The 21,489-nt window shown below is 42.8% G+C and overlaps 1 protein-coding gene across 9 annotated transcripts in view; it reads left to right on the forward strand.

Moving 5' to 3' along the window:
• FAM118B (family with sequence similarity 118 member B) overlaps window positions 1-21,489 on the forward strand; it is a 51,631-nt gene that overhangs the window by 20,273 nt on the left and 9,869 nt on the right. For 4 of the 9 annotated variants that reach the window (XM_008259444.4, XM_070048289.1, XM_008259450.4 and 1 more), the window contains 2 exons: window positions 9,316-9,408; window positions 14,959-15,211. In XM_008259444.4, coding sequence (XP_008257666.1) covers window positions 9,323-9,408; window positions 14,959-15,211 — 339 coding nt within the window. In that variant the 5' untranslated portion in view covers window positions 9,316-9,322. Of the gene's footprint in view, window positions 1-1,791; window positions 1,914-5,279; window positions 5,376-9,315; window positions 9,409-14,958; window positions 15,212-21,489 lie in introns of those variants that run through there. The other 5 variants (XM_070048285.1, XM_070048290.1, XM_070048288.1 and 2 more) reach the window with 3 other exon arrangements.

Consider the following 21,489-nt stretch of genomic DNA (forward strand, 5'->3'; position numbering starts at 1 on the left):
TTGAGGCATCGTCTCCTGCCTTCCAGGATGGGCATTAGCAGGAAACTGGAATCGGGGAGCAGAACCGAGACTCACATGGGGCACCCCAGTATGGGATGTTGGCATCCCAAACAGCATTTAACTGCTGAGCCAAATACTCGTCTCTCTTTCTAAAATTTTTATGTGGCAGTCTACATGTTTTGTTCTTAGTCTCAATGAAATTTTCCATGTGTTTCTTAGATTTTCCTTCTTAAATAGGGCATACTACTTTTATAAGGTCTTAACCAATGACCGATGTAGAAGAATGTTGCCAATGTCATGTGCATGTCCAATGTGTCATGGGCAGGGACATACAGCATCAACTTAGTTTTGGACACTTAATACTCTATGAAGACACATGTGCAGTTTAGCCAGTGAAGAGCTGTTGCAGCCATACTTGCCCACGGCTGAGGTTTTTCCCCATGTTGTTTCTGAATTTTATTTTTCCTAAGTGAAGTATCTGTTTGCAGTTTCTTAAAAACAGCTGATTGCATCCTTTCCTGGTTTGTCATGGTCTTTTTATATTTGAATCCTGTTCTCTGACTTGCTGTTTGTTGTTTCTAGCTTAGTTTCCCATGAGGCTGAAGCTGAGGTAAGATTACAAAAGAAAATGTTCAGAAGCATTTGACCTTCTGGGACTAGACATTCCACTTTCTAACAGTGAAAAAGGAAAATGGTACAAGTTCATGTAACTGCAAGTTGGGTAGGCCGTTGAGAAGTTTTAGCAGGCCCTTTCTCTCCTTCCTCTAGGCAGGATTGCATACACACTACCCCAAAGTCTAGTAGTATATGTAACCTCTTTTTTCTTAAAAGGAAAGGCAACAGACTCTCTAGCCTCCGTTTCCATTGCCAGTTCTAGGAAGGAACATTCAGTGGGTGTTTAATAGCTGCTGAATTACAAAATTAAGAGGGGCTTGCGCTGTGGCACAGCGGGTTAACGCCCTGGCCTGAAGTACCGGCATCCTATATGGGCGCTGGTTCAAGACCTGGCTGCTCCACTTCCAATCCTGCTCTCTGCTATGGCCTGGGAAAGCGGTGGAAGATGGGCCAAGTCCTTGGGCCCCTGCACTTACGAGGGAGACCCAGAAGAAGCTCCTGGCTTCGGATTGGTACAGCTCCAGGCGTTGCGGCCAATTGGGGAGTGAACCATTGGATGGAAGACCTCTCTCTCTCTCTCTCTCTGCCTCTCCTTTCTCTCTGTAACTCTTTCAAATAAATAAATAATCTTTAAAAAAATTATAAAATTAAGATAATTTAATTAAGCTATTTTGATAAGCTTTGAAGGTTTTCTTATATTTATGTATTTTTTATTTGTTTGAAAGGCAGAGAGAGACAGAGATGGACTAAACAGAGGTCTCCCACCTGCTGGTTCACTCCCCAGATATAGCCGAAGTCCAGGGTCTCCCATGTGGGTGGCAGGGACCTGACTACTTGAGCCATCACCTGCTCCCTCCCAGGCTGCACAGAACAGGAAGCTGGAATTGGAAGCAGAGTCAGAACTTGAACCTAAGTACTCTGAAGTGTGACACAGGCATCCCAAGTGGTGTTTTCACTGCTGCATCATATGCCTGGCCCTGATAACAAGGTTTAAATATAGTTAAGAACCTATGATGGGTGTCTTCAATTTTTTTTAAGCTGTTTTGTATCTGTTTAAACTACTGTGGACTTGAACTTGAAAGTAATCTTTTAATCAGTATGTTAGACTTGAGTGACTTATTTTGGCTTATGTTAATGTGTAGAACACTTAATTTATTGTCCTTTTGCTTGATTTAAGAATAAATGAAAACTACATATACTTTGTTTCTTTCATCTGCCCTTGGTTTGGCTATTTAATGAGATTTGGAGTCCATGCTCACTATGTGGGGACCTCCATGATGTTTCTCCTATTGTTGCTGGTGAGTTCACCTGATCACTACTGATAGCTACACTTGAGGTGGGGGGTTCATATACAATTTGCCAAGCTTCATGGTGTCAACATAGTACTAATTTTTTAATTTTTAAGGCTGTGTTTTATTCTCAAAGTTTTTTTTTTAATTTTCAGTACTCTGTAAGTCAGAAAACCTGAGGCAGCTGAACATTATTCAAGCTGTACTTATTAAACATTCTTATTTTTATTTTTATTATGAAAGAAAAGTCTTCTCTTTATTAAGATTTGTCAGATGTCAGCTTACAGACTGTAATGATAGCATCTTCTGGGATCTCCCAGACTTGGAAGAATCTGTATTTGTACACAGCATTTCTTTTTTTTTTTTAATTTGAGAAACAGAGGGACACAGAGAGATCTCCCACCTACTGGTTCACTCCCCAAATATCCACAACTGCCTGGACGGGGCCAGGCCAAACTCAGTCCAGGTGTCCCATATGGGTGGCAGCAACCCAACCACTTGAGCCCTCACCTGCTGCTTCCCCAGGTCTGCATCAGTAGGAAATTGGAATGGAGAGCAGAACTGGGATTCAAACTCAAGCGCTCTGGTATGGGATGCAAGTATCCCAACTGCCAGACCAGGTGCCTGCCCCTGTATGCAGTGTTTTAGTACATACTCTGTTGGCATGAAGAGTAAGCAGTTGGAAGTACAATCATACACCACTCACTGTTTTAATAATAGGAACTTAATTACCACGAACTCACTAGAACATAAAATCTTGACCCTGAATATTTGCATAATTTCATTGTTAATGAATAACCTATCATTTCTGATGGAATTGTTTGTAAGATTGTACTACTGATATATAGGAAATATTTTTATGGCTTATTTTTTAAAGCCTCCTTCCCTAAAATCATATGATACTGTTTTCAGGATAGACCTTCCCAGAGGCTTCACAAGAGAGAAAGCACTGACCAGAGAGAAGTTGTCATTCTTTCCACGATAAAATTGTCACCTCTAGCCACCAATTTCTAATTCACATCAGATTTTAATTTGGTGTTCCGTTATTCTTTCTTGAAGTGATGTGTTGTTTCGGCTTTAGAATTGAAAGTCGCTGATATAAACATCTGCTTTCTTGAGCCTGGCATACCAGTACAGATTATTTGGGGACTGGAGTCAGATGGATGACCTTCTAGAATTTGGGGTGATCCATCTCAGTCCCAAAGGTCTTCAGGACAGCGTGCACGAGGAGTTGAATCCCGGCACAGGCAGACTTAATTCCTGTTTCTGTGTGCACTGGGCAGGGAAGTGGCACCTTGGCTTTGTATGTGGAAAGAAAAGGCTGCAGGGGGCCTGCGGCGCTGGCATCCCATGTGCACTCCAGGTTCTAGTCCCGGTTGCCCCTCTTCCAGTCCAGCTCTCGGCTGTGGCCCGGGAGTGCAGTGGAGGATGGCCCAAGTGCTTGGGCCCTGCACCCCGTGGGAGACCAGGAGGAAGCACCCTGCTCATGGCTTCGGATTGGCGCAGCGCTGGCTGTGGCGGCCATTTGGGGAGTGAACCAGCAGAGGGAAGACCTTTCTCTGTCTCTCCCTCTCACTGTCTATAACTCTGCCTGTCAAATAAAAAAAAAATTAAAAAAGGAAAGGCTGCAGTTTACACCACACAACTAAACACATGAGCTGCACTGGCAACATTTTTTATTGGGTTTGTTGGTTGGTTGAGCTTTTTGAGTGTTCTCTTGTAGAACCTCATACTGGGTAGCTTTTCTTCCTCTCTTCCCTCGGAGTTGCTGGAAAACAGATGCACGGGAATGAGGCCAGGAGCCACAGTGAGCGGGGTTTGGTTTCTTCTCAAGCCCTTAGAAAGTGAAGTTAACCCTTGTCTACATTTACACAAGAGAAATAAGTCATTTTTCGTTCCAGTCATTGTTTTCCCTGTTGAAACTGAGGCAGGGAAGCTTACTGGAATTACAGCTCACCCTTTTCAGGCACGAAATGTACCTCCTTTTCAAGCTAGTCTTTTGGAGATCCTTTATTTCCCACAAAAAATATGCAAAAGAGAATGAGAACTTTCCTCTTATTTATTCCGTGTGCCCATCTACCAAAGTGCACTGTGGTGACTTCCTTGCAGCGTGCTGCGTGTTGCAGCTGAAAAGTGTCCACTGGCAGAACAGCAGCATCCACACGGTGACAGGGCAGGCTGGGCCTTCCCCGTGGCTCCCCAGCGGAGATTAGGCCGGGTTTGCTGTCTGCAGCACAAGACCCTGTAGAAGTAGAAGCCTCTGAGATTCTTTGCAAACCTCAGGTTCTCTAGCATGCACACACTTAAGTTCCCTCTGCTAACCTGTCCCTTTCATGTGTGGCGTACTGGATTTTTCCTAGAAAACTTGCCTCTTTTTTTTTTTTTTTTTTTAAAGCCTATTAGATATAAGCATTCTGTTTCCTGCCAGGGTGACAAGTTTCAGAGTCGAAGTTTTCTATCTCCTGTGGAGACTTTGGCTTTCACGTTTTTGCTAATGAGGTTGCCAGTACTTTTCCCAGTGCTTACCAAGTGTCTGGCTTTTATTTTGCTGTACTCTGTTGCCACTGAAGGATTTCTCAGTGGCTTAGCAGTAATTGGAGTAATGAAGACCCTGCCACAGGTCATTGCCTTTGTTTTCTTGTGGCAGGAAAACATTTCCACTTCTCATATACATAGCAGATCACACTGAAATAAACTCAACTAGCGACCATGTAAAGAAATTACTGTGGGGCCGGTGTTGTGGCGTACCATGTTAAGCTGCTGCCTACAATGCCAGCATGCCTCTTGGGTGCGGGTTTGTGTCCTGGCTGCTCCACTTCTGTCCCAGCTCCCCGCTAATGCACCTGGGAGGGCAGTGGAAAATGGTTCAAGTGCTTGGGCCCTTGCCACCTATGTGGGAGACCTAGATGAAGCTCCTGGCTTTGGCCTGGCCCAGCCCTGGCCATTGTGGCCATTTGGGGAGTGAACCAGCTGATGGAAGATCTCTCTCTGTCTTCCTCTCTCTCTAACTCTGCCTTTCAAATAAATAAATCTTAAAAGAACAAAAGAAAAGAGAAAGATTGCTGTGTGAGCTGGTTGATGCATGTTAGGAACTCTGGGTCGGGTTTTCACAGTTAGCTTTGAAACTCTTTAGCAATGACTACATATTGTTTAGGGTACGTACTAAAATGAGTTCCCCACCACCATCACAAATATTACTGTGGGAGGAGTAAAGTGTGGCTTACTTGTATATGCTACTGAGATGTCCTTGTGGGATTGCATTGTGTGCCACACCCTTTAGACTGAAGAAAACAGGAATGAATATAGGATCATGTGTTTAGTTGTGTGGTGTAAACTGCAGCCTTTCCTTTTTTAATTTTTTTTTTTATTTGACAGGCAGTTATAGACAGTGAGAGGGAGAGACAGAGAAAGGTCTTCCCTCTGCTGGTTCACTCCCCAAGCCTGTGGACTTATTTCTTCTTCAATTCCTGGGTAAGAGAACCCAGAGCATGCAGTCAGGACCTCTTGGCCATATGTACTTTAATTAAATTATGGTAGATGGAATGGACCTAGAGAGCAGTTGACTCAGAAAAGGGAAAAAGTCAAAAAGCTTCATGTTCAGGTGTAGACATCTGGAATTGACCATTTGACAGAATTAGAACCCAGCAAAAGTGATCTTGGGGCCAGTGCTGTGGTGTAGTACGCTAAGTCTCTGCCTGAGGCACCAGCACCCCATATGGGCCCCGATTCGTGTTCCGGCTGCTCCATTTCTGATCCAGCTCTCTGCCTATGGCTTGGGAAAGCCAAGTGCTAGGGCCCCTGCACCCGTGTGGGAGACCTGGAAGAAGCTCCTGGCTCCTGGCTTTGGATAGGCTCACCTACGGCCTTTGCAGACATTTGGGGAATGAACAGCGGATGAAAGACCTCTGTTTCTCCCTCTCTGTTAAATCTTAAAAAAAAAAAAAAAAGTGATCCTGCATATTTTCCAGGGGAAAGTGAAAGACTGATCTGGGGCTCTGGTTGGTTAGTGGTGGTGAGAAGAATGTAAGAAGTAGTGCTGTCACCAGAAAAACACAAAAAGTACTTTCCAGCTTCTGCATGTAGCCATGTGATGATTATTAATCTGTGATGCCATCCCTGGGCCTCTAGTTACAAAGCAACTGAAGCACTTTGCAGAGTTACTTCAAGTGAGTTTGCTTTCTAAAACGTAGGTGCTTTCTTTTTGAAGGCTTTGGACTGAAGTTTTTTGTTTTTAAGCTGGAAAGCAAATGCTTGGAGAATGTTTTTAGTTAGTAATGGTGTAGTTAAGAGCATAGATTTGGGAAGCAGAGTTGCCATGTTTGCATTGTGGTACTACCAAGTACCAACCTGTTTTTGCCTCAGTTTTCCACCTGTAAAATAGGATAATAAGAGACACTCAACCTGTATTTGTATATTATCTGAAATGCTTGTGACCAGAAGCATTTCAAGTTTTATTTTTTTGGGAGATTTGGAATATTTGAGTTATCTTGGATAGGACACATGAAATTTATTTGTTTTATGTGTACCTTATATACATGGTCTGAATTTTGTACAATGTTTTTGATAGTTTTGTGCGTGAAACAAATTCTATGGTGTGAAATTTCCCACTTGTGGTGTCATGTTGGTGCCCAAAAAGCTTTCGATTTTGAAGCATTTTGGATTTCAGATTTGAGTTTGCAGTTTAGGGATGTTTAATTTGTATTGCCCCTTAAGGTTATAGAGTTTTAAAGAGTTAATATTTATAAATAGTACATGGCTTGAATCAGCGCTACCAGAGTTTGCTTAAATAAAACTCTAGTAGCCGAATTGAGTATTCAGTTCTGAAGATGGCTGTCTTCAAATCTTAATAAACACTAATTTCTCTGTACAGTTCCCTTTGCCGTTGCTCAGCACACAGTGTTTGGATGTAATTTGTTTAGATGGTGAGTTGATAGAACTATGTTGAAGGAAAGAGCATTAGCACACATATTTTTCCTTGTGTGTCTTTTAACAATACCCCCGAAATGACAGGTTGTTCTGTCCATGGGAGAAGGTATCACCTTTCTGTTGCAGATTTGTTGGTCTCCAGCGTAGATTTTAGAGTGGAAAATGGCTTCACAGAAATTAAAACTTTTTGAAAGTACTTTGATGGCGATGACATCCTGCCTGGTGGTGTTCACAAACCAGAAGCTATAGACTGATAGATGATACATACACTTCAAGAGAGGGACTTGGCTACTGTGGCGCACCTCCTGCTTTTAGCAAAATAGTTGGGTTCTAGAAAAATTGAGTTTGCATTTTATTTAGCTATGTTTTGTTTGCCCTATCATCGGAATCCCTTGAAGATCTGATTCAGTGAGGCCCAGAAACAGATACATTTTTTGTAATTAATTGGCTTTATTTTTAGGAATAGTTACTTAAATTTTTTTAAAATTTCATTTGGTGGGCAGAGAGAGGGCTTGGCCAGACAGAAGCCAGGATCAGAAACTCAATCCATACCTCCCATGTGGGTGACAGGGATCCAAGTACTTGACTCATCACCTATAGCCTCCCAGGGTGTGCATTAGCAGGAAGTTGGAAGGGAGAATGGCGCCAGTACTCAAACTCAGGCACTGAAATATGGCATGCGAGTGTCCCCAAGCAGCAGTTTAACCACTGTGCCAGATGCCTGCCTCAAGAATAACTAGGGCCAGCGTTGTGGCAGGTGAAGCTGCGGCCTGCAGTGCCTGTATCCCGTATGGACACTGGTTTGAGTCCCAGCTGCTCCATCTCTGATCCAGCTCCCTGCTGTTGGTCTGGGAGAAGCAATGGAAGATGGCCCATGGAGGGGAACACCCGGATGAAGCTCCTGGCGCCTGGCTTCTGCCTGGCCTAACCCTGGCCTTTGCAGCCATCTGGGAAATGAACCAGTGGAAGATTCTATGCTCTCTCTGTAACTCTGCTGTTCAAATAAATAAATCTTTAAAAAGAAATAAAAAGGAATAGTTGCCTGGAACAGGTGCCACAGATGATCAAATTGGGGCAGGGTTTGCTGGGTTGTGTGCTTCATCTGTCTTCTCTTGATCCCCAACTTTCTCACTAATCGAATCAAAAATTTGATTAGAAAGGTGCTCTACCTGTCCGCTCTCATGTCAGTGATTTTATGATACCTAATTTTCCCAATGGTTATGCAATCAAATATGTATGATGGAAAATAGGGTGAAGATCTGGGTTTTCTGTTTACCAGAAAAATTAATTCAGCAAACGTTAAAATATGCTTTATTAAAAGAAAAACACTTTCTGATAAAACATTAAATGTCTAATTATTAGTAATTCAGTTTTTTCTAAGTATCGACAGTGGAATGTGAAAACAACCCCAGCCTGGTAGAAGTTTGCATTGTCTTCCATTCTGTGTAGTATTTAAAATATTATTGCTTGTTTTAAATGTGTAACAGTCCTTTGATTAAAGTTTAATGAAATTTTGAGCAACCAAACTTTCTTTGGGACTGGCATTGTGACACAGCACATTAAGCTGCCAACATCCCATATCAGAGTGTGGGTTCAAGTCTTGGCTGCTCTACTTCCAGCCCAACTCCCTGCTGATGTACCTGGGAAGGCAGTGGAAGATGGCCCCTGTCACCCATGTGGGAGATCTGGATTTGGGTAGTGAACCAAAGGATGGAAGATCTCCCTCCCCTTCTCATCCTCCGCCTTTCCATAACTGCCTTTCAAATTAATTCATCTCTCTCTCTCTCTCTCTCTCTTTTTTTTTTTTTTTTTTATAAAACCTTTCTTTATGGTTCTCATTCTAATCCATGGTAATCCTTTCACTTTGACTGTTCTCGGCACCTGGACATAATTGGTGATTGTTCATCTTTGCTTCATAATACCTCTCTGCATTTGTCACATGAGCATGATTTAAGAGTGTACTGCATGTTCAGACAGAAAGACATGCCCTGCTGCCTGTCCAGCCACACGGAATGTCTAACGATCAGCGAATGAGTATGGATTGTTCTATTCTTGACCTGAGCTTTCTTCAGTTGAGAGAGTAAATGGGTAATGGGAGGCTGCTAGCCTACTTCCAAAGGTAAATTTTATCCTGTTTCCCCAGACCTGTCTTGTGGGAGCATAGCAGGTATTTGAGGAGTGATAGCCGCTAATTGACCCAAGTTGACGATGGTCGTTTTTTGGCTGGGGGTGGGCATCTTCAAGAATGGAAAAGGAATGCAGTGTGGAACACCCAAGTCTGCAATTTTGAACCTAACTTCTATTAGACTGATTTAATTCCTTCAGTTTGGAATGTGTGTTAATTAACAAATGCGTTAATAAGCAAGAGATACTTCTAAAACATGGTTAAGGGTATAGAGGTTATGAAAACTGTTTATGTGTGTGCTGTTGTGAATAGTGTACTTTACAGATCTAATCATGGTCCATGGTGTTTAATCTATTTTAGAAACTGGATGGCTTCTACAGGGAGCCAGGCCTCTGATATAGACGAGATTTTTGGATTCTTCAGTGATGGCGCACCCCCCTCCAAAAAGCCCAGGTAAACAAGAGAAGGGAATGAGAGCAACAGAGTAAATTATCATTAGTGGGAGATTTAAAAATAATGATGATGAACTCACTCTCTATTCCACTTGTTTTTGCTCATGTCCATTTTCTGTCAAGGTAATACATGTATGCAGTTTTAAAGGCAGTACTCCCCCTCCTCCCTTACAATTTTTTTTTTATCTATTTCTTCTGATAGTTATGTCTGTGTTTTTAAATGCTATATGTATGTGTGTACCTATTTTATTTTGGTTTTACTTATTTTCAGATAATGACAGATGAAGATAGATTATGTTTGCTCTCATGGTTCCTCCCCCTATTCTGCCACCCCACACACCCTTCTCCACATACCCTCACAGTATGGTTATGTCAGCTTTCAATATTTGCATTATAGTGACTAAAAATAATAGTCATAGGTGAGGCTAATAATGCATTATGATCGTATTTTCTTGCCCACTTGTTTCTCTCGATTAAAGATTGCCTAATTTATTTGGTTGTGGTATACCTTTCTGTTTACCCTGAGACACTGAAAGAGAGTGAGTGTGTGTCTGCTGAAAGCTGGGTAACTGGCTAGATGAGTTTGTTTCCTGGACTCACCCCTCTTTCCCATAGTTCCCAGACCTGCTGCAGCACTCATGGGGGCTGTTTCCCTTTTCCAGCACCCCGAGAATTCCCCATCCCACGCCCCTCTGTTGGCTGCTCTGTTTCCCGGGCCTCATGTCTTAGGTCTTTGATGCTCTTCATGATGCTGAAGCATATCCTTGTGTAACTTCCTCAGTAAAGTTCCACAGGAGAAAAAAAATTTTGAGGATGTTTGAAAATGTCTTTATCATATGCTTTACATTTATTTCATGGTTTGAGCATAGAATTTTAGGTAGGAAATTTTCTTTCTTAAAAATTTATTTTATTTATTGAAAAACCGAGTTACAGAGAAAGAGAGAGAGAGCACTCTCCCATCAGTTGGTTCACTCCCCCAGTAGCTGTAAGGGCCAGGACGAAGCCAGGAGCCGAGAGCTTCCTCTGGGTCTCCCACATGGGTGCAGGGTCAAAAGTATTTGGGCCATCCTCTGCTATTTTCCCTGGCGCATCAGCAAGGAGCTGTATCTGAAGTGGAGATCTACAACATCATCCCCAGAACATATTTTTAGTGTTTTGTAGGTAGGATCCTTTCTCTACTAACATCTAGGTGTTCCAACCAAAGTAGCCACTCTGTTCTGATTCCCAGAACTTTGACCTCTGAATCCTGGAGCTTGTAAGTATCATGATTTCACTCTCTGTACCTGGAATTTCATAGTGATATATCCTAATACAACTCTAGACACTAGTTGTCTTTCTGAAGCTGGCTGCTGTTAACTTCATTGAGAGAAGCTGTCTTGTATGACGTTGCCTTTGTAGAACTCTTTTTCTTCAGATATTGGACCTTCTGGATTAAATGTCGAGCTTCCTTCTATTTTAAGTCTGTGTGAGGAGGATATCATTGTTTGCTTTTAAATTTTTCTTCTCTTTATTCTCTTTTCTATGTTGTCTCTCTCTCTCTCTTTTTTAGATTTATTTATTTATTTGAAAGGCAGAGTTACAGAGAGGCAGAGGCAGAGAGAGAGAGAGAGAAGTCTTCCATCTGCTGGTTCACTCCCCAAGTGGCTACAGCAGCCAGAGCTGTGTCAATCCGAAGCCAGGAGCCAGAAGCTTCTTTTGGATCTCCCACATGAGTGCAGGGGCCCAAGGACTTGGCCCATCTTCTACTGCTTTCCCAAGCCATAGCAGAGAGCTGGATCGGAAGTGGAACAGCTGGGTCTTGAACCAGTGCCCATATAGGATGCCGGCACTGCAGGCGGTGGCTTAACCCACTATGCCTCAGCAGCGGCCCCCCTATATCTTCTTTTTTCCTCCAAATTCCTCTCTGCCTGCTAGTATAATTCTGGTGTCAGGGGCTTTCTTCAAAATGCATGGTGACCCTCCTAGTCTGCTCATATGGCAAAAGCACTGAAGAGGCCCTTGGAGAATCTGTGTGTGCATCAGGGCCCGGGTTGCTGATGAGCCTTCCAGTGGGTGTCAGGCACGGCCCTGGCTCTGCAGCCGAGGGACTCCCACCTGGCAGAAGCTGTGGGTCTTTTTCTCAAGGCACAATCCTCTATCTCCTGACTTGATGGAGGGTGAAGATGCAGCAGATGTAAGGTTGATTGCTAGTGTCTGGGAGCCTTCCCCTGGGGACAAGGGGCTGGGAGATGTCTAATATGAGACTGCTTAAAAAAGCTAGTGAAGGCCGGCACCACGGCTCACTAGGCTAATCCTCCGCCTTGCGGCGCCGGCACACCGGGTTCTAGTCCTGGTCGGGGTGCCAGATTCTGTCCCGGTTGCCCCTCTTCCAGGCCAGCCCTCTGCTGTGGCCCGGGAGTGCAGTGGAGGATGGCCCAAGTGCTTGGGCCCTGCACCCCATGGGAGACCAGGATAAGCACCTGTCTCCTGCCATCGGATCAGCGCGGTGCGCCGGCCGTGGCAGCCATTGGAGGGTGAACCAACGGCAAAGGAAGACCTTTCTCTCTGTCTCTCTCTCTCACTGTCCACTCTGCCTGTCAAAAAAAAAAAAAAAAAAAAAAAAAAAACAAAACTAGTGAAGGGGCCAATGTTGTTATGCATTTGACTAAGTCCCTGCTTTCAAGAGCAGCATCCCACACTGGAGCACTGGTTCAAGTCGTTGCCCTGCTTCCAGTCCAGCTCCCTGCTAATGCACCTAGGAATGCAGTAGGTGAAGGCCCAAGTACTTGGGCCCCCTACTACCATTATTAGATATCTGGATGGAGTCCCTGGCTCCTGGCTTCAGCCTGGACCAGATCTGGCTGTTGTGGCCATTTGAGAAGTGAACCAGCAGATGAGGAAATCTCTCTCTCTTTTAAGATTTATTTATTTGAAAGGTGAAGTTACAGGGAGGGAGAGACAGAGTTAGAAAGAGAAAAGCCTTCCATCCACTGGTTCACTCCCCAAATGGCCACAACAGCCAGGGCTGGGCCAGGCTGAAGCCAGGAGCCTGGAGCTTCATCCAAAGACCTTTTTCTTTCTCTCTTTCTGACTTTGCCTTTCAAATGAATGAATAAATATATTTTTTAAAATATTAGTGGAAAATGGAATTAAAAGATAGTGCAGGGGCCAGCGCTGTGTCATAGTAGGTAAAGCATCTGTCTGCAGTGCCGGCATCCCATACGGGCACCAATTCGAGTTCTGGCTGCTCCACTTCTGATCCAGCTCTTTTCTATGGCCTGGGAAAGCAGTAAAAGATGGTCCAAGTGCTTGGGCCTCTGCACCCTCGTGGGAGACCCGGAAGAAGCCTCTGGCTCCTGGCCTTGGATCAGCGCAGCTCCGGCCGTTGCAGCTATCTGGAGAGTAAACAAGTGGATGGAAGATCTCTCTTTCTCTCTGCCTCTGCCTCTCTGTAACTCTGCCTTTCTAAATAAATATTTTTTAAAAAAAGATAGTGCATATTTCTATGACCTTTTTTACAACCTCTTGTATTTTGTACTCAGGCTTTTCCTTGATCTCCAGCTGTGCGGTGTTCTCAAATCCAGAGTCCTCTTGGCACAGCCTCCCCAGAAGGCAAGCCCCAAGTCTTAGCCGTGTAATTGCCTCTGATCCAGGTGCTCCTCTTTTCTCAGATGTCCCTAAACGTGTCCCAGGTTCTAGAAAGAGAATCGGCCTTCACAAATTCCAGGATTTTGTCGCCCTCTGATTTCTTGTTGTTTTCTGTAGCCTTATTCTACTTTTTATGCACTTTTATCCTCAAAGCACTGACAGTTGTTCAGTCACTTTAAGGAGGACCAGAAATAATACAAAACTGTTAAATTGGAAGTCTTCATTAGGAAAAATTATAGCTCAGATGTGTATGTGTGTGGTGAAAAAAAAAAAATTGAAGCCACGCAGCAGTATAAAGTGAGAGTCCTTTTCCCCTGCAAGCCCCCGTTAGCCGCCTTTGACGGTCCTCGTGACTCCTTGGTGTGTACCTGTATTGCTGTGTGCTTCAGTATCGTGGTTCTTCTACACCGAAACTCATTTTTCATCCTTTGCTTCTAGGGTCTTTTCTCAGTCTTCTCCAGAAGACTGAACTTCGCAGTACATCGCTGGGACCTGCCATAAGGGCTGGTGCCTGCAGGTTTTTCATATTTGTTGAGGGACTGAATGCAGGAGCCGGGGATACAGAAGGCAGTTCTAGACATAATTTCCCCAAAATTCAATTCCCCAAGCCTTAAAAATACTATTCCTTTCTTGTGTGTGCCAAAATGCTGATCCTATTTCTGTTCATTTTATTATTTGGACAAAAGACAGTTTTGGGGTGGAAAAGGCATGCCATCAACAATTATTAAAGTGAAGGAATATTTCAAATAGGGATTTTAACACATTCTTTCAGAGTGAAAGGTGGTGGTGGGGGAACAAAACCAAACACTTGTACCCGTGCTTGCTCACGTATGAGCCTCAGAGCAGAAACCTATCTGTGCCTAACGTGGAGAGAAAGGACGTGTCCAGCTTTCTGTCACGCTTATTGAATAGCTCTGTACTTTGTTTATTTGGGTATGTGAGGCATATGAAGTACATAAATTCTGCTAACTGCTTTTCTTTTCTTTTCTTTTCTTTTCTTTTCTTTCTTTTTTTTTTTTTTTGCCTGAGAATATTAAGAACAAAACCAAGGCTAGATTTGTCCTCATTTTTTATTTTTACTGTCTCATGCTCAGTTTTATCTTAATGTTAATAAAATTTGCAGTTAATTTTTTTCATCTGCTATTTTATATTTCTCAATAATAGGAGCTTAATTTGTATGGAGTTCTTTTCTGTCTTTCTGGAACACAAATCAAACATGTTCTTTTGAAATTTAGTATTGCTGTAAAATGTAATTTAGTTAGCAGAGCTCAGCTGAACTGTGATATGCTCATATTTGGACTTTTTCCTAATGTTAGTGGGTTTTCTTAGGTTCACAAGTCTATAAAGAAGACTATATTATATACACACACATATATATTTTAAAGATTTATTTATTTGAAAGGCAGAGATACAGCGAGACAGAGAGACCTCCCATCTGCTGGTTCATTCCCCAAATGGCCACGATGGCTGGAGCTGGGCCAATCTGAGGCCAGGAACCAGGAGCTTCTTCTGGGTCTCCCTCATGTGTGCAGGGGCCCAAGCATTTGGGCCATCTTCTCCTGCTTTCCCTGGCCATAGCAGAGAGCTGGATGAGACGTGGAGGAGCCGGGACTTGAACTGGTGCCCGTATGGGATGCCGGCCCTGCAGGCTCGGCTATATCTGCTATACCACAGCACCCGTCCCAAAGACAACATATTTTTTTTAAGTTGCTGTTTAGGCTTCTTGAAATAGGTTTATAACTTTGCTTTTCAGCAAGCGCCAGCACAGTGTTCTGGCCTTTTTGATTAAGCTACTCAGGGGAGTGTCAGAAACTGGTAGCTGTCTTTGCAGCTGAAAAGTTCCCACTGACAACCTTGGTTTCTTCTGTCGCTGTGCCTCAGATCTATGGGATGTTCTGATCCTCTGGTTTCTGTTGCCTTTCAGGAAGCTGCTTCCAAGCCTAAAAACCAAGAAGCCCCGGGAGCTTGTGCTGGTGATTGGCACAGGCATCAGTGCTGCTGTTGCGCCTCAAGTTCCAGCCCTGAAATCCTGGAAGGGGCTGATTCAGGCCTTACTGGATGCTGCTATTGACTTTGACCTTCTAGAAGATGAGGAGAGCAAGAAGTTTCAGAAATGTCTCCACGAAGACAAGAACCTTGTCCATGTGGCACATGACCTCATCCAGAAACTCTCTCCTGTGAGTACCTTCTGTGGGCAGCGGAACTAGCCCCCAAAGCAGGACTGGTATGTTGGGTGTTATAGGGGATAGTCACCTGTAGCCTCTCAATTTGCATAACACTTGTGCTTCTGCAAAATGTCTGTGGGCTCACTTTCAGGTAATTGTCTTGACCCCGTTTCACAGAGTGTGCGTTGGGAAAGTTACGATGTTGAGGCCTTCATATGTACAAAAGTGAGGCAACTGTCCCATTAGCACTGTGTTTTCAATTTAGTCTCCACACTCATTGCTGTAAAAGCTGTATTCCTGTCACCTGTGCCATTTAGGGAACCTCAGGAAGACTGGATATAATCATTATCATTTTTTGGGTGAGCCAAAACCAGTTCTTAATGTTCTTTTTAGAGGTAATAACTTACAAATCTCTTTAAAATCAGGATTGGCCTAAGATATATTTGGAATTTGGAAATAATAATACCAAAGCATATCTTGAATTTTATAAAGTCAGGTGCACCTTCAAAAAAAAAACTTCTTAAAAAGTCAGTGATGGTTTTCCCTCAGTACCTTAAAGCTATAGGAAGAAGTGCCAGCAAGAGCCTAAAAGATGGCATTAAAAAGGAAATTCCTGTTGATTCATGTCTCATTGCAGAGCCTTGTAGTTTTTTTTGTGTGTGTTTTTTTTAATATTTTACCTTTAAAAAAATACTTATTTGAAAGGCAGAGAGAGAGAGAGAGAGAGAAAAAAATCCTGCATCTGCTGGTTCATGCCTTCAACAGCCAAGGACAAGGCCAAGGTGAAGCGAGAAGCATGTGTGTACAATGAGAGTTTTCTCACACGGGAAGCAGGGACTTGAACCATTACCTGCTGCCTCCCCAGGTTCTCGTTAGCAGGAAGTTGGAATTGGAAACAAAGCTAAGACCTGAACCTAGGTGCTCTGATATGGGATGTGGTGTCTTAACCACTACACCAATGCCCGTCACAGAACTTGTGGTTTTTTACATTCTCTTTTCACTTTCTTGTTCTTGATTGGCATAAAATTGTTACCTAGAACCGTATAAATAATAACTAATGGGCTTTAAAGAAATCATGAGATCTCTACTTCATACCATTTAAAAAAATTAAAATTGAAATATTAGAGCTAAAATCAAAGAACTCTTAAAATAATAGGTTTCAGGACTGGCGTTGTGGCACAGCTGGTTAAGCTGCGGCCTGCAATACTGCATCCCATATGAACACCAGTTCAAGTCCCAGCTGCTCCACTTCCAATCCAGCTGCCTGCTAATGCACCTGGGAAAGCAGTGCAAGATGGCTCAGTGTTTGGGCCCCTTCTACCCATGTGGCAGACCTGGATGGAATTCCTGGCTCCTGGCTTCAGCCTGGCCTGATCCCAGCTGTTGTGGGCATTTGGGAAGTGAACTGGCACAGTGGAATACTGTGTCTCTCTGTCTTTGAAATAAATAAACCTTGGGAAAAAAACCATCAAATTATAATAGAAGACTACCTCAGTGTGATAAAGAACTCAGAGGTAACGTTAGTGGCAACACATCTTAGTGTTCCCTGTATATCAGGAACAAGACAAGGCTGTGTGCGCTCTTCAGTTCTGACATGGTACCACACTATGTTGATATGCAAACTTTGATAACCTAAAGAAATAGAAACTAAAAGATATTTAGACAAAACAAGTGACTTAGAGAGTTTTAGCCAGGGCAGTTAGGCAAGAAAAATTATAAGAGGCATCCATATTGGAAAAGAAGACATAAACTGCACAAAGAACCCAAAATAACCAAAGCGATCTTGAAAAAGCTAAGCAGGAGGAGTCACACACATCATAATTTCAAAACTCACTACAGAGCAACAATAATCGAAAATAGCACAACAAAGCATTCTTAGATAAGATACAAGAAACCCAAGGAACAAAGTAAAAATAGGTAACTAGGATATTATCAGAATCTGAAACTTTGATGCTTTAATTGTTGTCAAGAAGGTGGCCACAGAATTACAAAAGTATTTCCAGGTTGTAGATCTGATAAAGATTTAGACCCACAATATGTAGAAGCTGTTAGGACTCAATAATAATAAAGAAGCAGTCCAGTTAAAACTTGAGCAAACAATCTGGAAGAGAGATACGCACGTGGTCAATAGGAACACAAAAAGATGCTTGTGGTTAGTCAATAAGAAAGTGCTCATCAAAACCCCATGAGATGCATCCACTAAGAATAGTCAGCTGTAGTCAGAGAGTCACTTACCCTGTGTTGCCAGGGATGTGGAAAATGGGGAACCCTCCTAAGAGCATGGGACTGTGAAATGGTGGAGGTGCAGGGGGCCGCTCAGATGGTTGTGTATAGTTCCCTTAAATGCACCAGGACAGGGCCTATTCCCTAGCTTTCCTGCATCTGGTTTTCCACCTGTAAAACTGGGATGTTCCCTCCAGGGGTTTTGTGAAGAATCAGTGATATATAGTATTTGGCACATCATAAATGCACCAAAAATGTTCATAATCTTGGCAAAAAAGAGGGCATGTGTGTGTTGTTTTTACTCTGTCTGGAACTAGAAAAATAAGAGAAGTTTGAAGGGAATGAAACAGCAAACAGATCGAATTTCCTGTTTTGAGTGAGGGGGGAAAGGTCCTTACAAGTTGTGGGAGTTTGGCATTTCCTTTTGACTGTTGAACCCCCTGTTTGTGTTTTCATTCCTTTGTCTTTTCTTATAAGAAGCTACTGGTGGGAAATTTAGTTATAGAGCCACATGCTTTAAGAGTGGAAAAACTCTCAAATCTGAGTGCAGCTACAAAAGGCTGTTTCCTTCCTCTCTATGTTGATATGCAAGGTTTGATAACCTGAAGAAATAGAAACTAAAAGATAGTTAGCCAAAATAAGTGACTTAGAGAGTTTATTCCTTGGTTCTAACCTTTTATGTTTCTTTTCTTAGAAGCAAGCAAATATATTCCATACCGTGATTACCTGATTATTTGCCTTTTTGTCTGTGTGCATAATAATTAAACTGGTGTTGGAATACAAGGGGACTTCAAAATGTTTATGGAAAAATGAAAAATTAAAACTTATTTCTAATGTAAACCCCGTCAAGTTCAGGGCACTTTTGTCAGCTGTGATACCAGCCATTTAGTCCATCCCCAAAGAACGGAGGATCCTGGGAATTTAACGATCACAGTGCCATCTTTTTTACATTATTTTTTTTTAAAGATTTATTTATTTATTTGAAAGAGTTACACAGAGAAAGGAGAGGCAGAGAGAGAGAGAGAGGTCTTCATCCGATGGTTCACTCCCCAATTGGCTGCAACAGCTGGAGCTGCGCCGATCTGAAGCCAGGAGCCAGGAGCTTCCTCTGGGTCTCCCACGCAGGTGCAGGGGCCCAAGGAGTTGGACCATCTTCTATTGCTTTCCCAGGCCACAGCAGGGAGCTGGATTGGGATTGGAGCAGCCAGGACTCGAACTGGCGCCCATGTGGGATGCCGGCACTACAGGCCGGGGTGTTAACCCACTGCGCCACAGCACCAGCCCCTTTTTTACATTATTAATTGGGAGAAGAAAAAAAAAAGATGTCCTTTAAGTTTTTGATTTTGTTTTTTAAGATTAACAGACAAAAAGAAATGAGAAGAAGCTAAAAGAAGACTTTAAGTAACACTGCCCTTATTTGGAGAAGCTTTCCCAGGCATTTTCTGCTAAACTTTCTATTGACTTTCCTAAAACAGTGTCATAATAAGCAAATGTTACTGTCCTTTGGTCCTCCATAAAGTCAGTAATTGAAAACTATTACCATGTCATATGCTCATGATTGGTCTGTTTCTGCTTTGACCAGACTACTTCCACTTCTGGGTAGCCGTTGCTTTGTTATCAGAATCACACTGGTAAAGCCATGGTTCCTGTCCTCTTCCAGTTTTTTGAAGCACTGTACTTCAGGATCTTGTGTAGCATTTCCATTGAGGGACTGGTGTTGACACAGCAGGTTAAGCCACCACTTGTGATGCCAGCATCCCATTTTGGAGCACTGATTTGAGTCCCAGCAGCTCCGCTTGCAGTCCAGTTCGCTGATAGTGTGCCTGGGAAAACAGTGGAAGATGGCCCATGTGGGAGACCCAGATGGAGTTCCGGGTTCCTGGCTTCAGCCTGGACCAACTCTGGCTGTTGGCAGCCATTTAGGGACTAAGCCAGCAGGTGGAAGATGTCTCTCTGTCTTTACCTCTCTCTCTCTCTCTGTCACTCTGCCTTTCAAATAAAATCTTTTTAAAAAATGAAGCTGATGCAGTTGCATCCGTTTTGGCACCCATTGAGCAGAAAATTTGCTCAGCTTCAGTTTTTCAGTCCATATTGTGTAAACTGAACCAATTTCAACGTCTGGTGTCGGCTACTGTGTTGCTGCTGTTAATCATCTATCCTCTTCAATCAGGGCATAGACAAGACATTGTTTTTTTTCTTTGCTGACAAATTAATGTGTGTGGTCTGCCAGTGTGTTTCATCTTCAGTGTTGTCTTGCCCGTACTTCACACAAGTTACCCATTTGTAAACTGCTGGTTTCTCAGGAACATTGTCCCCATAAATTTTGCATGAAGCATCAGTGACTTGACTGCTCTTCCTTCCAGGTCAACATACATTTGCTGTTTCTTCTTGCCTCAGTGCTAGCCGAATTCATGTTTGGAATGTTCGGGGCTCTTTTCAAACTGATGTCTTAGTGCCTCACACTAAATTCTGTTCTGTTCAGATATGTTATAACTGGTGTTTTTTGTTTGTTTTTGTTTTTTCGTTTTGGTGCAGTAGTTTCTCACAGCACACATTTCCATGAACTTTCTGAAAGCTGCTTGTGTAGGGGCATTTGACAGCCACACACTCCTCTGTATGGTAATTGTCTTGTTTCCAGGCTTCTGCTGCTTTGGAATGGAGCAGTGATAACGTTGTATATGTTATTTCATTTGTTTTCACTTAAATCCCTGGGTCTCTTTCCAGAAATGGGATTGCTAGATCGTAGCAAGGGATTGTAATTTTATTAGACATTAAAAGGGCATCATATTTTTTAAAACAAATCTGGAAAAATGCCTGGTTTCGTATAATTGACTCTTGCTTGTAGTGAAACTTAGCACTAACTAGAGTTACAAATTCCTCACTGTTTGTTTCTGACCAGATGTTCATCTGACTACATTGTGTTACAGGCCCTCATTGGTAGCCTATGCCCTCTTAGTATGTAGTCTGATTATTTATGCCATTATGTAATGAGAATGGAAAATGTGTGTCTTAATCACATAAGTTATTGGATGATCTGTCATGGAGAAAGAAGCTCTATACCCACCAGCAGTGGTGCTTAGCAAGAGGTCTGTCTTCCAACCACGGGTACAGCATGGAGGAGGGATCCCAGAGCCCTGCTCCACAGGGTGGAAGCTCTCTCTGCTCTGTGCTCTGAAGATTCCTTTATGACATAGTTACCTTTTACTTGATTAGTATGATTAAAGAGTTGGTGATTTTATAAAATACCTTGACAAATCAGGGAAAGAGTGTAGCAGATTGAACTGTGTTTTCTGAATCTGCTTAGATGATTCCATGGAAACAGATCTTCTGAGCTTTGCACTATTACAGAGACACACTACGCAACTGGGGAGGGAGGGGACCACTTTGAGGGAAAGCAGAAGGAGCTAGATATCTATTCCCTGACAGCTGAGTTCAGTCATTTGTAGATTCAGTGGGAAACACTGGGCCTATAGTCACTGACTCTTGCTTTCCTTCTGTCTAATCAGGGGTAGACTGGGAATCAGGTCCCTGTTATAGTACATTGCATGGTTACTTTCCCATTTCAGAGTCACTTTGTGCTCTACGTTATAAAACCAGCTTTCCAGCTGAGGTTGGTGTAATTACTCCTCAGGGATTCAGTCATGTCATTTAACAACAGGGACCCAGGCTAAGAAATGTGTCACCAGGCAGTTTTGTCGTCGTGTGAATATCGTGGAGGGAGCATACACACATCTTAGGAGACCACTGTATATGTGTGGGCTGCATCCATCAAAGCAGTTAGCGCCACATGACTGTGCTCATGTGTGTGAGAATGAATCTGGAAGAGCAGTTACTTAAATATTGACTGAATGTCAAGAAATGGGAAATCTCCCTAGAATGATTAGTGTTTGGTATTTTAACAATTGCAAAATGCAAATTCTCGATTATAAAGCTTGCTACATTTTTTATAATGACTTATGTGTGTGTAGTATTCTTCATAGCAAATCTGTGAACAGATGGCTGAATTGTGCTAGAGAAAAAGGAAGTGGGAAGAAGGTGAATGTTTTTTTCCCTAAGTCCATGAGCAG

The sequence above is a fragment of the Oryctolagus cuniculus genome, chromosome 1 (assembly GCF_964237555.1).
Source record: "Oryctolagus cuniculus chromosome 1, mOryCun1.1, whole genome shotgun sequence".
Classification (NCBI taxonomy): domain Eukaryota; kingdom Metazoa; phylum Chordata; class Mammalia; order Lagomorpha; family Leporidae; genus Oryctolagus; species Oryctolagus cuniculus.